This window comes from Heteronotia binoei, chromosome 1 (genome assembly GCF_032191835.1).
Source record: "Heteronotia binoei isolate CCM8104 ecotype False Entrance Well chromosome 1, APGP_CSIRO_Hbin_v1, whole genome shotgun sequence".
In the NCBI taxonomy this organism is placed as follows: domain Eukaryota; kingdom Metazoa; phylum Chordata; class Lepidosauria; order Squamata; family Gekkonidae; genus Heteronotia; species Heteronotia binoei.
Window position 1 is genome coordinate 144265691 of NC_083223.1, and position 17195 is coordinate 144282885.

A 17195-nucleotide genomic window follows, 5' to 3' on the forward strand; every position below is an offset into this window, starting at 1 on the left:
CTGCGATTTTTTTCTGGCTCACACCAACAAGAACCTCTCTTTCCCCGGCCGTCCCCCTCGTGGGTAGTCAGCCGAGTCCCAAGTCTCTCAAGCGAGCGGCAGGGGCGGGGCGGGCTGAATCCGCCAAGTGGCGGCGCCGCCACCGCCCTCTGATTAACGGCCGCCCCGCCCCTGCTCCTTGGCTGCTCCCTCCCCGGCCCCTGTCCCCTCCCCTTCCCGCCGCTGTTGCCTGCCGCCGCCAGCACAGCCTGAACTGAAGCGAATTGAGGAGGAGGAAGAAGACGGAGACGACGACGACGAGAAAAGAGGTACGGCGGCTACAGCTCGGTTGAGATTCGCCAGCCACAAGGAAACGGCACCAGCGGGAGGGGAGGGAGGCAGGCGGAGCGAGAGGCGAGGCGGCGGCACCACCACCAGAAACAGAAGCACCACCGGTGACCGGGAACAGCCTTACAAGCAGTGGCGGCGGCGGGGACTCCTCGAGAAACAGTAGCCAAGCCCGCCCCCATTTGCCTGCCTGCCTCCCTCCCTCCCCTGCCGCGGAGACAGACCGGGGGGCGGCAGCAGCAGCAGCAGCAGCAGCAGCGCCGAGGAGAAGGAGCCGCGACCAGCGTCTGCGTGTGCTGAGGGGAAGGAGAGCCAGAGAGGAAGAGGAGGGGGAAATACCGACGACTGCGCCGGCCGCTGGCGCACGGCGCTGGGGAAAGGCTTCCAGTGGGAGCGGCTACAGGAAGAGGGAGAAACGGCGGCGGAAGATCTCTGAGTAAACGAGCTGGAGGAAGACTAGGGCGCAGCCCTCGACCGTGGCGAGAGCGGAGTAGGGGTTGGGGGGGTGGCGGTCTCCGACTTTCCCCCCGTATTTTTCTCCACCGCCTGGGACCCGGCGGCATCTTCCGGTGGCTTCTTGGTCGACGGTCACGGCACCCCCTTTTTCCCGCTCCCTCCTCCCCCTCCCCAGATTTTAGGGGGGGAAGAGGCCTTCCTCCCGCCCCACATACACACCCTGTCTCTTCCCCGCCTGGCGGGCGCCCAGTGCGGTGGTTGGGTGAGTGCTGGTGCGGGCGCTCGCTCGCTGTCTCCGTGCGCTTGGAATATGGTTGGGGAAATGGAAACCAAGGAGAAGCCCAAGCCGAGCCCCGATTACCTGATGCAGCTGATGAACGACAAGAAGCTCATGAGCAGCCTCCCCAACTTCTGTGGGATATTCAACCACCTCGAGAGACTGCTGGACGAAGGTAAAAACGGGTGGGGAGAGGCGGACACAGAGAGCGTCCAAAAGCAACTCTGTGATAGTGGCTGAGAAGAGGGTGGGGAACAGACTGACCCCCCCCCCCCCAGTTTAGGCCCTTGTACTCTTATATGGATCCCTTTTGCTCTTCCTATTTCTGGCCCGGAGATGAGGGCGGATTCTCTCCCCCCCCCTCACTTCGGCCCTTCAATGGCGCCTCTTGGCCTTGCATCCCGCCCCATAAACAAAAGACGGGAAGCGGGAAGTCTTTCCACCGAAGTTTCAGCCTTTCAGGGTTAAGAGCCTGGGAGTCAATGAAATCTCTCTTTGTGTGCTGGTGTTCTCTTGTTATTTTGCTCCTCAGGGGAGACGCAGACGCCGCATTTAGAGAGACGAGAAGTAAAAAGCCCGAGAGGTTATGGGGAGGGGGGGGGCGGCGGCAAAAGGGACACAGACTCCTGAATCCACGTTATGAAGTGCGAGAGCGTAGATGACTAAGTGGTGGGACTTGAAGAGGTTTTTATAGGCAACTTAGTTTTGTAGACTAAAGAAATGAGGAATGGGGTGATTTTGTTGAGATTTTGCTGTTGCTGGGAAGTGGTTGAAACGTACTGACAAGACCAGAAGGCTTAGTTCTCTCCAGGACATTTCCCGGTCGCAAAAAAGGAGTAAACCCTTTCAACTTGATGTGTGTAAACAGAGACTGAACTTCCCTGGCTTGTATCCTGAAGGATCTGCACTGGAACACCAAAAGTAAAACACTAAAAAGTGCTTGAATACTCACTCGAGATTCCAGCCTATACAGTGTGGGGTATACCTCTCTTCCACTATCTCCCAGATCAAGATCATGGTTGCAAAGAGTTATCTTGGTCACATTTTTGGTATGCAATCTTGAAACAGTTTATTCCAAATTGTTCTGTAGATTTAAATTACTTGAGGATTGCAACCAGAGGCTTCACAAAAATGTTTTCTAGTATATTGTCTTAATTATATATTGTATTGAGTTTACTTGGATTCTGTTCAAGATGTAGATTCTTTTATTTTTAGTCAAAATATGTGGAGCTTGATGGCTGGTAATCTTATGGTTGGATATGAAATGCATTGATTTGCAGTTTCAATTTCTGGTTGGGGTACTTTGATTTGCTTATTGTATGCAGAACTCTTCCTGCTCTTAAGTATTTCTTTACATTTGGAATGGAAATGGTATATTTAGCATTTGGTTGAAGCAAGTGGCTGCAGAGAGCAAATCAGACTGGAATTATATTCATGAATAATCGCTATTTTGATAGCTATGTTAAAAACTAGATAGGTAGTGCAAGGATGCTAGTTTGAAAGTTGTTTCCATTCATAAACATTTTATGGAAATATTCTGTAGTAAGAAGTTAAGAAATTAACTCAAACAGGGTCTAAAGAAATGAAATTGAATATTATTGCGTCAATGGATTTTTAAAAGTTTATGAGTTAACAAAATCTGTTTTTGGAAACAGAGATAACAGCACCTCTGTTACAGGAACTAAGGGAGTAGAATGTCTCTGCACTCAAAAATATACTGCAACAAGAATGTGAGGTCACAACACTTCTTGAATATGGAGCTATGTGTGTTTTTGTGTAGCAGAAAGTACTTTGTTTAAAAGTTCAAAGCCAGGACTAGAAGAAAACAAGGCTAAAACTTTTTCTTGTTCTGCCTCTTCCACCCAATCTATTCCCTTTCTAGGTAGCCCAAAGGAAAAGTTTAGCTGTCTCTTTAAATCTTTCTGCTTTTCCTGTTTGTGTTGGCTCATGGGTGGGAGAGCTGCAAAGGCAGAAAACTTTCTGGAATGTTAAAAAAAATGTTCTATGCAAATTCAGTGACTGATCTAAATGTTTTAATATTTGGACACTAAGGGGCGCCCGTTCTTTCTTTTCGGGGAAAAAAAGAGGTTAAAATCCAGTTAATTTATAAACCTTTATACCAAAATTAGCTAACTTGCAGAGGACTTTAGAATTGTGTGTGATGTGGAAGTTAAAACACTGACATACATGCTTTAGTTTTAACTTTGTTTAGTGATACACTTTCACACTCTCTTCTCTAAAACATGGTAGGTAGGTTGTGCAACTTTTAGAAGTCGACACAGTGCCATTAAATTAGTGTAAACACTAGTCTTCAGAAACTCTAGAGAAGAGAGAGTTATATTTTTTCCTTGGGGATATCTGGAAATTTTCATATTCATAGATATTTAATGAGAAACATTAAACACATTGATTGCTCAATATTTTTTAAAGTAGGAGACAGAAAGTTAACGTATAGCATTGGTGTAATTCGCTGTTATTTTTTACTCTTAACTATTAAGAAGGTTTTTGCCGCTATTCAAGCTTGGAAAAAACCATACAAAGCAAAAGCTGACCAGCCGAGGCTTAGAACATTTGATTGAAATGGTTAAAAACTGTATATCCTTTCATTACTAAAGGCTCAGGATTTATTACATAGTTTGAAATAACTTATCTTTTAAATATTATGAGGTAAAGGGAAGATATTTGAAATCATTTGCAGCGAGCAGGTTCTTATTCTCTTAAGCATTAAGTTTTTACTTGGTAGTAAACGTTGTATTTAATAGAAAGGATCTCTAGAGAGATGAATAAACATTAGCTTTTTCTGTTGGCTAATGGCAGCCTGTAGAGGAGAGGAGGAAGGCTTTCATTAAATTGAGGCTTTGTTTCCTGCAATTGTTTTCTGGGACCATGGATTTTTCACAGAAGCATTTTCAAAAGCGGAAGTTGTTCCCCCCAATGGAAAACATCAAATTCATCTTACATCATGGTCCCCCCCCCCCAATCATCTGAGTGAGATACTTAAATCTTTTGTAAGGGATCCAGGTATTATCTACCGACTAGCGGTATGTTAAAAGAACCAGATGTTGTACACATTTCAGATTTTCTTAAAATCTGGAATTTTAAATATATTTAGATTGAGGCCCCAGTGAATTTTAAGCCTTTAATATAATTTCAGAATTGAATTTAGTAAGAAATTAAAATGAGTGCATAAATGCTGCGGTCAGACATGACAGGTTTTTTTAAAAAAAACCAACTTCATGGCTAGTGCTACTTTCATATGGAATACATACCAGCAGAAAAAGAAAACCAGTTTTGTGTTCATGGATTCTGAATCTCAAAATGAAATTATTTGTGAAGTCTTTTAACTATTACAAATTTTGTTTACCAGAGCATTACCTTCAGGAAACTATTTAAAAACTGTACTTGTTGAAGGTGCTTGCTTTAGTAAACAAACTGAAGATAAATGATTTTGCAGTACTTGTAATATCTCTGACAGTGAAAAACAGGATGTTAATATCACCTGGAATCCCACTTACATGCTCAGTTATTAAAAGAATTGTTCTGAAGTCTTTATGCATCCAGTCCTTAGCTGGCTGTGGGAACTCGCTTTATTCCAGTCTTTATAAGAATCTTTCTTGAGGTTATAAATGGAAGCTTTTTAAAAATAGGAAGATTAAATTACAACTTCGATGAAACTGACATTTTCATCATAAACAAGAGCCTTGAAAGTAGTTCCCCTCATGTCTAGACAAACAGTAGCATGTATTAAAATATCATTTTCCCTATTGCTTTCATTCTTCATTGGGAAAACATTTAGGTTTTGGGTCTCAGTGGTGACATGTACAATTCTGGGCATGATGGTGGTGGAGTTTAAGCACCTTTTCAGACTATCTTGCTTTCCTTTTGTCTTTAGTGAGTCTTTTCCAAAACAACTTCTCTGTACGAGAGGACCCTTTGTATGTGTGTCAGTTTTTAGCAGAGATGAGCAATCAGAAGCCTAGTACCTTGGCTGTTGCAGTTTTTTCACCCAAAGTAGCACACACATGATCATTTCTGATGTCATATTTTATAGGCATTATCTGTTTTTTCCTCATATCTCTGCATGCTGTTGAACCGAAGCATGCAAGCAACTGACAATAAGGTTCTGCATCAGAATTTCATATCCAGCTGGCTTTCGTTGCAACTCTCTCTGACACATACTCTCTAGCAACTAAAATTCATCTCTCAGAAGTAAAAGTATGGCTCAGGCCTTGTGGTGTTTACACATTAGTAGTATACTATGTTCAGGTATTTAACCACTAAAAGGATCTTAATAAAGGCCACATTGTGGTCACACTAGAAACAAAACTACTTTTGCCCTTGAGAATGATCTGAAATATTCAATGTTTCTTACATGATATTAAAGTCAAGGCAAATACCATTTAGTAAGGAAACGTTTCCCCCCAGTTTGCTAAATAACACACAACTCCCTTTCCGTGTTCCCTCTAAACTGAGATAGCATGAGCTAGCTCACAGATTTTTAGCCTCCAGTTCACACATTTTTGACTTGGCTCAGGAAGGATGACCCCAGAGCACACTAATTTATGCAGTAGCTCACAATTTAGTGCCAGTAGCTCAGGAAGTAGAATTTTTGCTCACAAGACCCTGCAGCTTAGAGGGAACATTGCTCTGTTTGTAACTATAATGTTATAACATGGTTGAAAAAAAGTTGTACTTTTCATGGCTTGTGATATACTGGTGTGTCAGTTAGCATGGTTCCTTCTAGCATACCAAACTTTGGGATTTAATACTTTTTTTCTGTTTTAGTTTAGGGTAAGAAATTAATAAGTGCATGAGTTTCCAAATACACTTCATACTTTTATAGTTGAGCGATAAAAAACATTCTGCATGATATGGTAACTACAAGCTGTTGTAGTTTATTACTGTTGTATTGTGTATAGCATCTGGCTTTTTGAAAATATGTTTAACATCTATTCACTTAGAAGCACATGTAAATGTAGTTAGTTATATTTGAAAAATGTTAGTAACTCTTGATTTTACTCTGTGTTACTGAATGTGTTCGTTATTGCATATGAGGAGAGGTCCTTTATTTCTTGTTACATTTAGCTCATAGTATTCAGCAGAGGGAAATGTAAATCTAGAATTTTATGGATACATATTTATCAGAATTTCTTTCCAGTTACTGGTGTTTAAATTACTTCTGGGGTCCCTTTTAAGGTAAAGGGTAATATACCTGCTGCATGCAAACATCCAAGGAGCACGGGTTTTAATGTTTTTTCTTTCCCTTTAGTTACCAAGGCACTTTGGTATAATTGTTAAATGACAGGACCTATTTATTTTTTAGAAAAGAGAAGTTATGAAATACTCTGGGTTGGGTCCTGCATATCTGTTTTGGTAATAGTGGAACCTCTTCCTCTGATATAAGGAATAGTTTACTGGTAGAAGAGGTTTATCCACTGGTACAAGACTTCTTGAACTACTGGAATACTTTATGTGGGTTCCATTAGTGGAACTGAAATATAGGAACCAACATTTTGTGTTAATACTTGTTAAACAAAATTCTTTATGTGGGTTCCATTAGTGGAACTGAAATATAGGAACCAACATTTTGTGTTAATACTTGTTAAACAAAATTCTAGGACTTCAAAATTGTAGTAGGAGACTTTGCTGATAAACCAACTAGTTGTGTTAATCTTGTTAAAGCACAGGATACCCGTAATGTTGATCTTTTAGAATCCTTGCTGTGATAAAGCTAAGAAAAGAAACTAATGGATGAAATTTATGCTGCTTTTGATTAAATGGTACAAACTCACAAGAATTTTGGCATCCATTTGTTGTCCAGATCAGTAAGAATACATTGTTATTTACATGGAAAACTAGTGCTTATTTTAGAGAGAGAAACAACATAATCAAATTTATTTAAAGGAGGATCTCACCACTGCCTTTCTAGAATCTCCGCTTGTGTTACCCAAGTATCTCAGTGCTAGGGACAAATAGCACAAAGCATTATTCATGCAAACTTTCCTGTTAATCTTGTGAGTTTAGATTTCAATATAGTGCGACATTGTCAGTATTGTGAGTTACAAAGGTATAAACTAATGCTAAGTTATAGTGTTTATAGATATTTCAAGCAATTATTTTCTGCCTTTCTCCCTAGCATCATTTATGTTTGTGTATGTATAATACTCTGTAGAAATTATACATTGAAAAAGTACTTTGAAACTAGAGATTTATTGTAGGAGATTTATGCACTTTCTTATGATGGTTAGAAACGTGAAACATGTGATTGCATTTGTAAAATTATTAATAAATTAAAGTTTGGGAAATTCTGGCTCTGAGTTTGTTGGCAAATGGTACCAGGAAACTTGTGGTGGTAAGTTGCAGTAGCAAAAAAAACTAGTGGCGCAGTAAAAGAGTGACTTATTTGGTACAGTACAGTGTTCACTGCTTAGAACTTTACCTGGCCTGATGCTTGAAGCAGTATGGAAGTTGCTAGGGGCGACGGTGTGAGGACAAGGTAGGGAGCAGTTGAAGGAGGTTTATTTCTTACAATAACCTTGATTTTTACTGTGTTTCAGGGTTTTTGATTGACCCCAGAAAAGCTACCAAATTAATTTTGCATCCCCAAAAGGGATCTAATCTGGGTGTTTTTTTTTTCTTGAGGGGAAAGAAGTAGAAAACCCCACTGAGTATGCCCGAACAGTTTACTAAAATAGCTATTTAAATACCGGTCTTTGTTAGGCAGTGGTCCATTGTTAGCTGAATTGCAACAAGTAGAAAGAACAACTAAATCTTTTGAGGTGTTGCTTTTCTTCCAGAAGTAGGAGAAATTTAAATATTGAGCTGTGTAGGATAGATTTGATTTTCATTACTTACAAAACTGCTATATTGTGAATAAGTAAGAAATAACAGGCACTGTGAGCACGTCTTGTTTTTCAGAATATGTAAGGATGAAGAAATATTCTGAGTGTGTGTGCAGTGAGACCTTTTATGATAGGTCAGTTGTCTCAAATGGAATTCTGTCTCTTTACTTATGTGTTCAGAACTATTGTTTGGTGTCTGATGAAGGGAGATTTGACTCTGAAAAGCTTATATCCTGAAACTCTTGTTGATCTCTGAGGTGCTTCTGGGCTCAAATCTAACTGTTCTATTGCAGACCAACACGGATACCATCTGAAGCTATTTGGGGAGATTGAACTTGGAAGTATTTGTTGTAAAATTGCAAAATGTGATTTTATATGACATAAGAACTAGAAATATAGGTGCTCCTAAGGAATTATTGCATGTTTAAAACAGGATAGAAAGTGAGCACATAGTGTAAATAGCTGTGTTCTGAGTACAGATAATAAACAGTATGAGTATGCGAGCACAATACTGTAGCTGTTTTATAGTTCCTTGTGCGAAGTACCTTGTCTTGCTACTCTGTGGCTCCCCCACCATGTTTGAAATTACTAACATTTTATCGAGAATTATACATTACACAATGAAACAGAAAACCATGGGTATATCTGATAATTAAGTTTATGCATACATCATAGTTGTTGGGGTGGGTTGTCAAGGGGGATTTCTGGTTCCAGGCTTTGTAAAGTTATGTAAGGAAGTTTTTGTGTAAAAGGTAGTGTTTGCATTTGCTGGTGCTACTGCATTTGGTGAGGTGACAGTAGACCAGAAGAACCCCATTTTCTACAGTGATCTTTTGAAGACAGCAGTGTGCTTCTTTTTCAATCCATTGGTACATGCAGGTACATTTTCTCCATATGCCACACATCAAATGTCACCTTCTTTTGAGACTTTCATAGAAGCAGTCATTTTATTCCATAATGGTGTTGCAGCCTAAAATTTCAGCTTAAATAGAATTAATCCTATATTTGGGCTTTGCAGTTAGACTTACATGAAATTCTTGAAAAGTATGACGGGTGATTTATTTGGGCATTGTTACTTTGGTCATTAATGCAAACATAATAAAATGTCAGCAAAAGGTGCTCAACTTGTGGTGCAGAAACCCAGCAAGACACCTTCTGACACCATCTTATTATAGCCAGTTCTATTATTAGGGATATGGCCAAGTAGAAACTTTTGCTGTGTTTGATGGGAGTGTCCAACTATTCAGCAGTTTTCTGACTTGGCAGGTGATTTTTGTTCAAGAACTTGTCCATTTCAAATCTGGTATAAATGTCAAACTTGATGATGATGATATTGGATTTATATTGGATTTATATCCCGCCCTCCACTCCAAAGAGTCTCAGAGTGGCTCACAATCTCCTTTACCTTCCTCCCCCACAACAAACACCCTGTGAGGTGGGTGGGGCTGGAGAGGGCTCTCACAGCAGCTGTCCTTTCAAGGACAACTTCTGCCAGAGCTGTGGCTGACCCAAGGCCATGCTAGCAGGTAAAAGTGGAGGAGTGGGGAATCACATCTGGTTCTCCCAGATAAGAGTCCACACACTTAACCACTATACCAAACTTCCATTAGGTCACTTTTTTGAGGGAGGAGATTAAGAGGTTGCTCTTGCAGAAATGAGCCATTTTTCTAATGTTTGCATTCAGTTTTAGTGGCCATAAGTGACAAATGAAAATGCCAAGGCATATCATAATGGTGGATCTTGTTAGTCTGCAGTATTGTAGAGTTGAAATTGGGATGGGGAACTCATTTTTAAAATGGGTTTTTTAATTAAAATAAGATTTTAAATTATTTTGAAGCTTTAGCTTTTGTAACATTTAAAATAACAGATTTAACATGAAATCTGAATTTAATGCAAATATATCTCTTAAAATTGAGTCTTACCTCTTATGAAAGGCCTCTTTTCTTTGTAGAAAGAAAATACTTAAATTATGGCTTAGCAAGTGGGAGGACCTGCAGGGACTTGTGGGGGATATCTCATTTCCTACTTTATCCTCTTTACATTCCCTGAAAGCTCCAATAGCTCTCCCCTTTCCCCACTTCCATGTCTTTCCCACCCATTAGCCAATCTGCTTTTATCTGCCGCACTCTCTTCAGCTTTCCCTTCTTCCTTCCCTCCCTGAGAGGAAACCACATGGTTCTGTCCTCTGGGCTGGGCCAGTTGTGCAGTGGGGAATCTTCAGAGACTTGTGGGGGGCACTGCACTTACCCGATGTCTCCCTCCCCTTGCAATTTCCTCTTCCTAGCAGCCCCCGTAGCCTCATCTTACCTTCTTCCTGTTCTCCTTCCCACCCTCCAACCAACCTTTTATCTGCTCCTAATTTTCAGCTATATATTTTTTCTGTTACGTCACTGGATGACTATGAATTTTTGGAAGATGTCTGGAAATCAGTTTTAAGAGAGTATATCAAGAAGGTCCTGCTCTTTCTTCCTGCCTAAGATTCCAAGTACTGCTTAGAAATGAGAAGAACTAGGGGGAAAGGGGGGGGAAATAGGGAAAAGAAACATAACTTCTGAAATTCTTTTGGGTTTTTTTTCTGAATTAAAAATTGCATGATTTGGGGAGCAATGGGGTGGAACCCTCTGATGATATTTAAAACTTTTGGAATTAGTTAAATGCTTTCAAAGGCAAAGTTTACTAAAACTGTGTAGCATGAAAGCTATGTAGGACTGTTGTATGCAAATATACTGTTGCTGTATACCAGCTGTTTTGAAAAATACATTTATTGTTTAAACATGCATTTTTGTCAACAATTAACATTCTGTGGCATGTTTGATAATTAAAGATTTCAGTGTTTTCAGCATTACAAAGTTTTGTTTGATATTCCAGTATGCTAGTGACTGTATGAAACTGGCTGTTCAAGCAGACTTTCTATTCTTTATATGGAACTTGTTTTCTAATTTCAGCATCTCGGTTTCTCTACTGTTCTGATGGCAGAGAGCTAAGATGCATATGCTAGGGTAACAGAAGTTGCAACAGTTTGCATCTTTCTCAGCTATTGGGCATATTTACAATTTAGCTAATGGAAAACTAAGGCAAAAATGCATAAATATGCCAGCTAAAAACAGAAAAATAAATTGTACTTGATGGAAAAGTAGGTCTTTCATATATTCCCCCCTTGTCCCACATTTCTGTTTTTCAGAACTTCCAGAAATTTCACATCTTTGTTGTGAAATGTTTACAGCTTTGGGCAAGCCTTAGTTTCCATTTGTAGCCTTGCTTACAGGGTATTGGTAGAGTTTGCTGTTGTAGTACACATGAAGTGCTTTGAACACGTATTTCTATAGTGTTTTTCTTAAGCACTGTTTTTCTATTCATTCTTAAATCCATTTAGCCCTACACTTTGCCATGTTTACCCTTGATTCCCTCCTTGCCTCGATTTGTAAAATATTTCAATTGCTTAAGCCTTTTATTCTTGTAATTAGATGCACTGCAAACTATGTTTGTTTTATTGTACAGTACAAGTTTATATCCCCAGTCTATAATTTCAATTCAGTTTAAATTTTCAAAAGCAGATGGGTAAGGAGACTGTCAGGAGGTAAAGGGTAGTTGCATGAGAGGATTTTGTAGGGCAAGCAGGGGAATGTGGAAAAGGGTGCATTGGAAAGGAATTTGTTAAATTATGGAAGGCTTGCAGTGTATCAGGGTTGAACAGTGAGGGGTACCTTTAGAAGCTAACGGATAGCTCCTCTTTCCCATCAAAACCTTTCTTTGGGGAGGTGAAAAATCATTGAAGTGGCTGCTGAGCAGTTTGGTCCTTTATCCTTTTTGAGGTAGATATTCCTTATTTAAATTATTTTGGCAGCAGTCTGGCCATGATGATTTCTCTGCAAGTTTGTAAAACGTTAACATGTTTGAATATGTATTTTCATTTGTTTGGGATTATTCTTTTTAAATATTAAAGTTGAGCATATTTTCTAGTTCATAGTGCCTTATGGCTGTTGTACTGGTTTTCTTATGTGATTTACTAAACTGGCACTGAAGGGTTTGTACCAAAAATTCTGCTTTCTATTAATAGTTTACTTGGGGATATGTGCCTAATGCAGATCCTATATACTATTTTTGGATACTGTCTACTTAATCTTGAGATGGAAGTTAATTTGAAATATTGAAAAGTGACTATTAATGGGAACAGTAGATAACCCAAGAGAACTAGTATAAGGCCTATTCCACATTTATCTGCTAATAAAACTTTTTATTGTAAGGGCATTTTAGGCTGGTTCACTGTTTAAACAAGATGTATTATGGTTGTGTTGTTAGGGCATAATTTTAAGCAAGTAAAATGCTTTACTTTTTTACACAGTTTGTTTCTTACATTTGTGTATAATTAATTCATAAGACTTCAGGAAATATGTTGGTTTCCAGTGGGAGATTTAATACACACTGAGTCTACTTGGTAAGTACTGAGTTTTAATGTTGCCAAGAGCTTTTCAGTTCATAATGACACATTTACATCAGTTTCAGATTAACATAGGATGAATAGCAAAGTCATTTATCAGTCCAGAAGTGCTGAGTACTGTCAGCAAGTTAGTTGATGGTAATGAATTGAATGGAAGTTGGTGCTGTAGAAGATAGCCTCCTAAACTGCTTCTGAAGTTAGTCTTCAGGGATAGCAGCTAGTTAGTTATACGGAGGTAAGAGAGCCAGTTTGGTGTAGTGGCTAAGTGCATGGACTTTAATCTGGGAGAACCAGGTTTGATTCCCTACTACCACATACAGCTACTGGTACGACCTTGGGTCAGTCATAACTCTCTCAGAGCTGTTTCTCTCAAGCAGTTCTTGGAGAGCTCTCGCAGCCCCTCCTGCCTCACAATGTGTCTGTTGAAGGGAAAGGAGATCGTAAGCCACTGTTGAGATTCTGAGTGAATGGTGAGGTAGAAATCCAATCTCTTCTTCCTCCTTCTTCCTGACAGAGCAGTTCCTCAGTGGAACAGGCTTCCTCTGGAGGTGGTGAACTCTCCTTTCTTGGAGGTTTTTAAACAGAGGCTAGATGACCATCTGACAGCAATGCTGTTTCTGTGAATTAGGCAGATCATGAGAAGAAGAGCAGTACTTAGTTCTTGTGGCCCTTTCTTACACACCCAGGAAAATGCTGTGACACTGTGGAGTCAGTTAGAAATGTTTATCCAGGCTGGATTGGCAAGGGATCCTGGAGGATTATTTTTTTTTTGCTGTCTTTTAGGCTTGGAGCAGGGGTCATTGGGGAGTGTGTGTGTGTGTGTGTGTGTGTGAGAGGAGGTATTTGTGAATTTCCTGATTTGTGCAGGGGATTGGACTAGATGACCCTGGAGGTCCCTTCCAACTCTGATTCCTCCTCCTTGTGAGGGATTACAGTCCTGTGCTTTACTAAGTAAAAAAAGAAACATTCTGTCAGATTTCCATAGTTGTGTATTCAGGAGTCTAAAACTGACAGAGGCTGTAATGCCAGTAATCCTGATGTTTTCTGCTCTCATGGTAAAAGTGGAGGAGTGGTTACTCCCATCTTTAATTAATGAGAGTCTTGTAGCACCTTAAATAACACATTTTTATTGTAGCATAAGCTTTTGTAGACTAAATCCTGCTGTTGTTTTTTGGCTGCAGTAGCCTAACACTGGTTATTCTTGTGGAATTAGTGCCACCTTTGATTTGATTATAGCACAAAGGTGGTGGACCCCATATTTGTTTGTCTTAAAAATGTTTTGAAATATTAATCAGGAGTTAGGCACACAAACCATTGCATAATTAAAAATAAATGGCCATTTTCTTAATTTAACCAGGTATACTAGAGCACGTGCACCTGTGGTAATTCTTAATGATTATAACAGCAGCTTGTGTTGATAAAACTTATGATGTATTTTACTGTTTTTAAGATGTCCATTTGTAAAGTAAACATCTTCTATTGAAGGTATTCAGCATTCAAAATTTTTACATAGTAAGATTTTTTTATTTGAAAAGAAAAAAATACATCTTCAGGATAGACATTAAGATTGCTAAGGAAGTAAGACTCTATTAAAAGAGCACTCGTTTAGTCTTCTTGTAAAGATTTTAACATCTGTAAAACTGTTAGTGAATTGGATTGATTCATCTTTCCTAGTTGTTTGCGCAGCCTTTCACTAAGCTTCTTGTATGGGATATGACATTTGGGTTTTTTGAGTGATGAAATAAATTCAAACAACTCTAAAAGGGCATTTACCAGTCCTCAGCCTTCTATATGTTTAAATATAGCTAATGACTGAGCCATGAAACTAGATACTTATTAACAATCTGAATGCATGTTTATTCCCCCTAATGTGTATAGGACTGAGACAAATGAATAGAAAAGGATTAGTTGGATTGCAAATAATTGCAGTCGGAGGTTTGTCAGGTCTGATCTTTTGTCAGATTTTATTTTACTTTTGTTTTTCCATATTTTATAAAGTAACTTCTGCTTTTGTCTCAGTTTTTGGCTTGCATTGTTCAGCATGGCTGTTAATATTAACACATAGCATTACAGTTCTTGTGTTGATCAAAATATTCTGTGTTGGCAGTGGACTATGTACAGGGGTGTCAAACTAATGTTATAAAGGTCGTATTTGACATAAATGACACCTTATCGGACTGGGCCATGTGTGTTATAGAATGTAATACCAGGGAACGCAGATATAAACTTTATAAAGGGCATAAACAAACACAAAGTGTTTTTTTTTTTACTTAAGGTATGTTTAAAACATTAGCACTCTTGCAGTATTTCGTTTAACAGTCTCTGATAACTTCAAGTTTCAAGTTTATTTCAATTTATATCCCACCCTTCCCACTGAAGTGGCTCAGGGCGGCTCACAGCACATAAAATCTAACATAAAACATATAACAGTGGTCTATTAAAACTACACTCAGTTTCCAATGCCAGTTAGTTATAGGCCAGCCGGAAGAGGGCTGTCTTACAGCCCCTGCAGAACTGGCCAAGGTCCCGCAGGGCCCTCACCTCTTCCAGCAGCTGGTTCCACCAGAAAGGGGCCGTTACAGAGAAAGCCCTGTCCCTGGGCTTCCTTTGGCCCGGGGATAACGAGCAGATTTTGAGATCCCGATCTCAGTACACTCTGGGGATCATGTGGGGAGAGACGGTCCCTAAGGTCTTGCTCTGAACTGTTGCATCAAAAACTGGAGATAGTGTCTGAGTTGTAGCAATCTTGTGTATGCTGTTCAGGTGTTGTTCAGGTGTGTATCTGTAAGTTGCAAACCTACTTTTGATTTATTGACATTCATTACAGAAATCTCATGGTTACTGCTTCAATCCTAAAACCCAGTGGAAAACATGAAATAGCTGGGCATTGTGAGCTTTTGTACATGTTGTCCATCCCTGGACCAAAGGAAGCTCGGACTAGGGCTTTTTTGGTGGCGGCACCAGAAATGTGGAATGCCCTCCCAGAGGCCATAAGGGCCCTGTGGAATCTTTCACAATTCCGCAGGGCTTGTAAAACTGAACTGTTTTGACAGGCCTTCAACACCTGGATCCGGGAGAGAACCACCACCTCTCATCACTGAGGAGCTATGAATATCATGGGATCATCAACAGAAAAAGATCCCGCCATATCAAAATGTATAGCACTACAAAATGTTTTAAATGTATTTTATTGATTTTAAATAGTTCTACATAATTGATTGTTAGCCGCCCTGAGTCCGCTTGTGGAGAGGGCGGGATATAAATTTAAATAAATATTTATCTGCTATACCACACACTGGATTTCATAGGCTGGCTGCTGTTGAACAGTAGCCAGCAGCCAGGCCTAGTAGTTGAGTCATGCAATTTGGGTAGTATTAAGAGGTTTTTTCCAGACCTAAAGTTCCCAACCTCCAGGCGGGAGCCATAACAGAAACCAACACTGTGTTACAATAACTACTACTGTGTTATTATTGCATACATACAACAGTACCCTTAGTGTGCAATATAAATGTCATAGAAAATAGTTGCTTTGGGCAATTGCATTATATTCAGCTGGGGTCTCTCTGCTCCCCAAGCCTTGCCCTCTCAAACATCATCAGAAAATCCCCAGAAATTTCCCAACTTGGAGCTGGCAACCCTAGTTAGGCCTTGCTGTGATGGCTCCTCCCTCAAAGGCCAAAATAGGCCTATAAAGGCCCCTGCTCCTGCTTTTATTTATAAAGCTTGAAAACTGTGGTTGCCTAGCAAGAGCCACTTAGGGAGTCTGTTACTTAAACCTACAGTCACTGCTTTGATCATTTTGACATTATTTAAGCCACCTGAGTTTTTTTTAAAATAGATTTTATATTTCTCTTTAAATCTGAGGCCTTTTTCAGGTTTGTAGAAAGATCTGTTTTGTCCGTTCACAGCTCCAGTCACAGAATTTAAGTATCCAAACATGGGTTGACTTCGCTATTAGAGCAAAAGATTTTGATGTATGAAAATGAGAGCTTATAAACTCTTCAGGTTTGCTTGATGCCTCCATTCTTCTTCATCTGCCAGGTACAGATTGAAGACTTCCTCATTTGATGCAAATGGGGTTTCATTGTGACATATGAATTTGCCTGATTTAGAAGTGTCAAATTATGGTTTACATTAAACAGGAAGCTTTGAATCTGTCCCCAGATGAAAGAAGGAAGGTAGGGAGTGTGCTTATATTAATTACAAACTAAGTCTGTCTGTAGCCTGTGATGCTAATTTCAGCTGAGGTATGTCAAACTTCAGTGGTTTCCATTGTCAGTATGAAAGTCAGTTTCACCTTGCAAGGCAAAGTTATCTGCCAGCATTGTGTACAAACTGGAAGGAAAACAGAGGGAAGTAGTGTTCCTATGCAGCCTTCTTGGCAGTGGAATCTTTGAAAGTATAAAGTTTCTGCTTTTTTCAGCCCTGTGGATGGTAGGAATAAATATTTTAGTTTTATTTAAAGTATTGACGGTACTAACAGCTCAAAGCACATGTAAGAATATGATTTCTTAATAAACAAGAAATAGCAAAAGTTATCAAGTCATACTGAAAGTTATATTGTTAGCCTCTGCAGATCTGTATGTGACTTGTAAGATAATGTATACAGGAGTATGAAGTTTTTCTGTTTAGATGCTGATTGCTAAGATGTCAAAACTTGCCCTTGACAGATATGTAAAATTATTTCTATTTTTCTTGCAGTATGTCTGTTCCATCTTGTCTTCTTATTGGGCTGGTGTTGTGCCCTTCATTTGGCTTTTTGAAGTGTGGCAAAACTGAGACCTGAGTTGGGGTAGTAGATCATAGAGTGTTCATTTAAGTGGCAAAAGGGGGGAACAGAAATAAGGTGGAGGAA

General features: G+C 39.7%; 1 protein-coding gene across 9 annotated transcripts in view; it reads left to right on the forward strand.

Annotated features, from left to right (window-relative positions):
• Positions 1-219: 219 nt before the first annotated feature.
• The window catches only part of QKI (QKI, KH domain containing RNA binding), a 231118-nt gene continuing 214142 nt past the window's right edge, over positions 220-17195 (forward strand). For 4 of the 9 annotated variants that reach the window (XR_009555581.1, XM_060241968.1, XM_060241987.1 and 1 more), the window contains exon 1: positions 220-1235. Coding sequence is in view for 8 of the 9 variants with exons in the window: in XM_060241968.1 (XP_060097951.1) it covers positions 1094-1235 (142 nt within the window). In the remaining variant the exon portion in view is untranslated. The remainder of the gene's footprint in view (positions 1236-17195) is intronic. The other 5 variants (XM_060241998.1, XM_060242008.1, XM_060242039.1 and 2 more) reach the window with 2 other exon arrangements.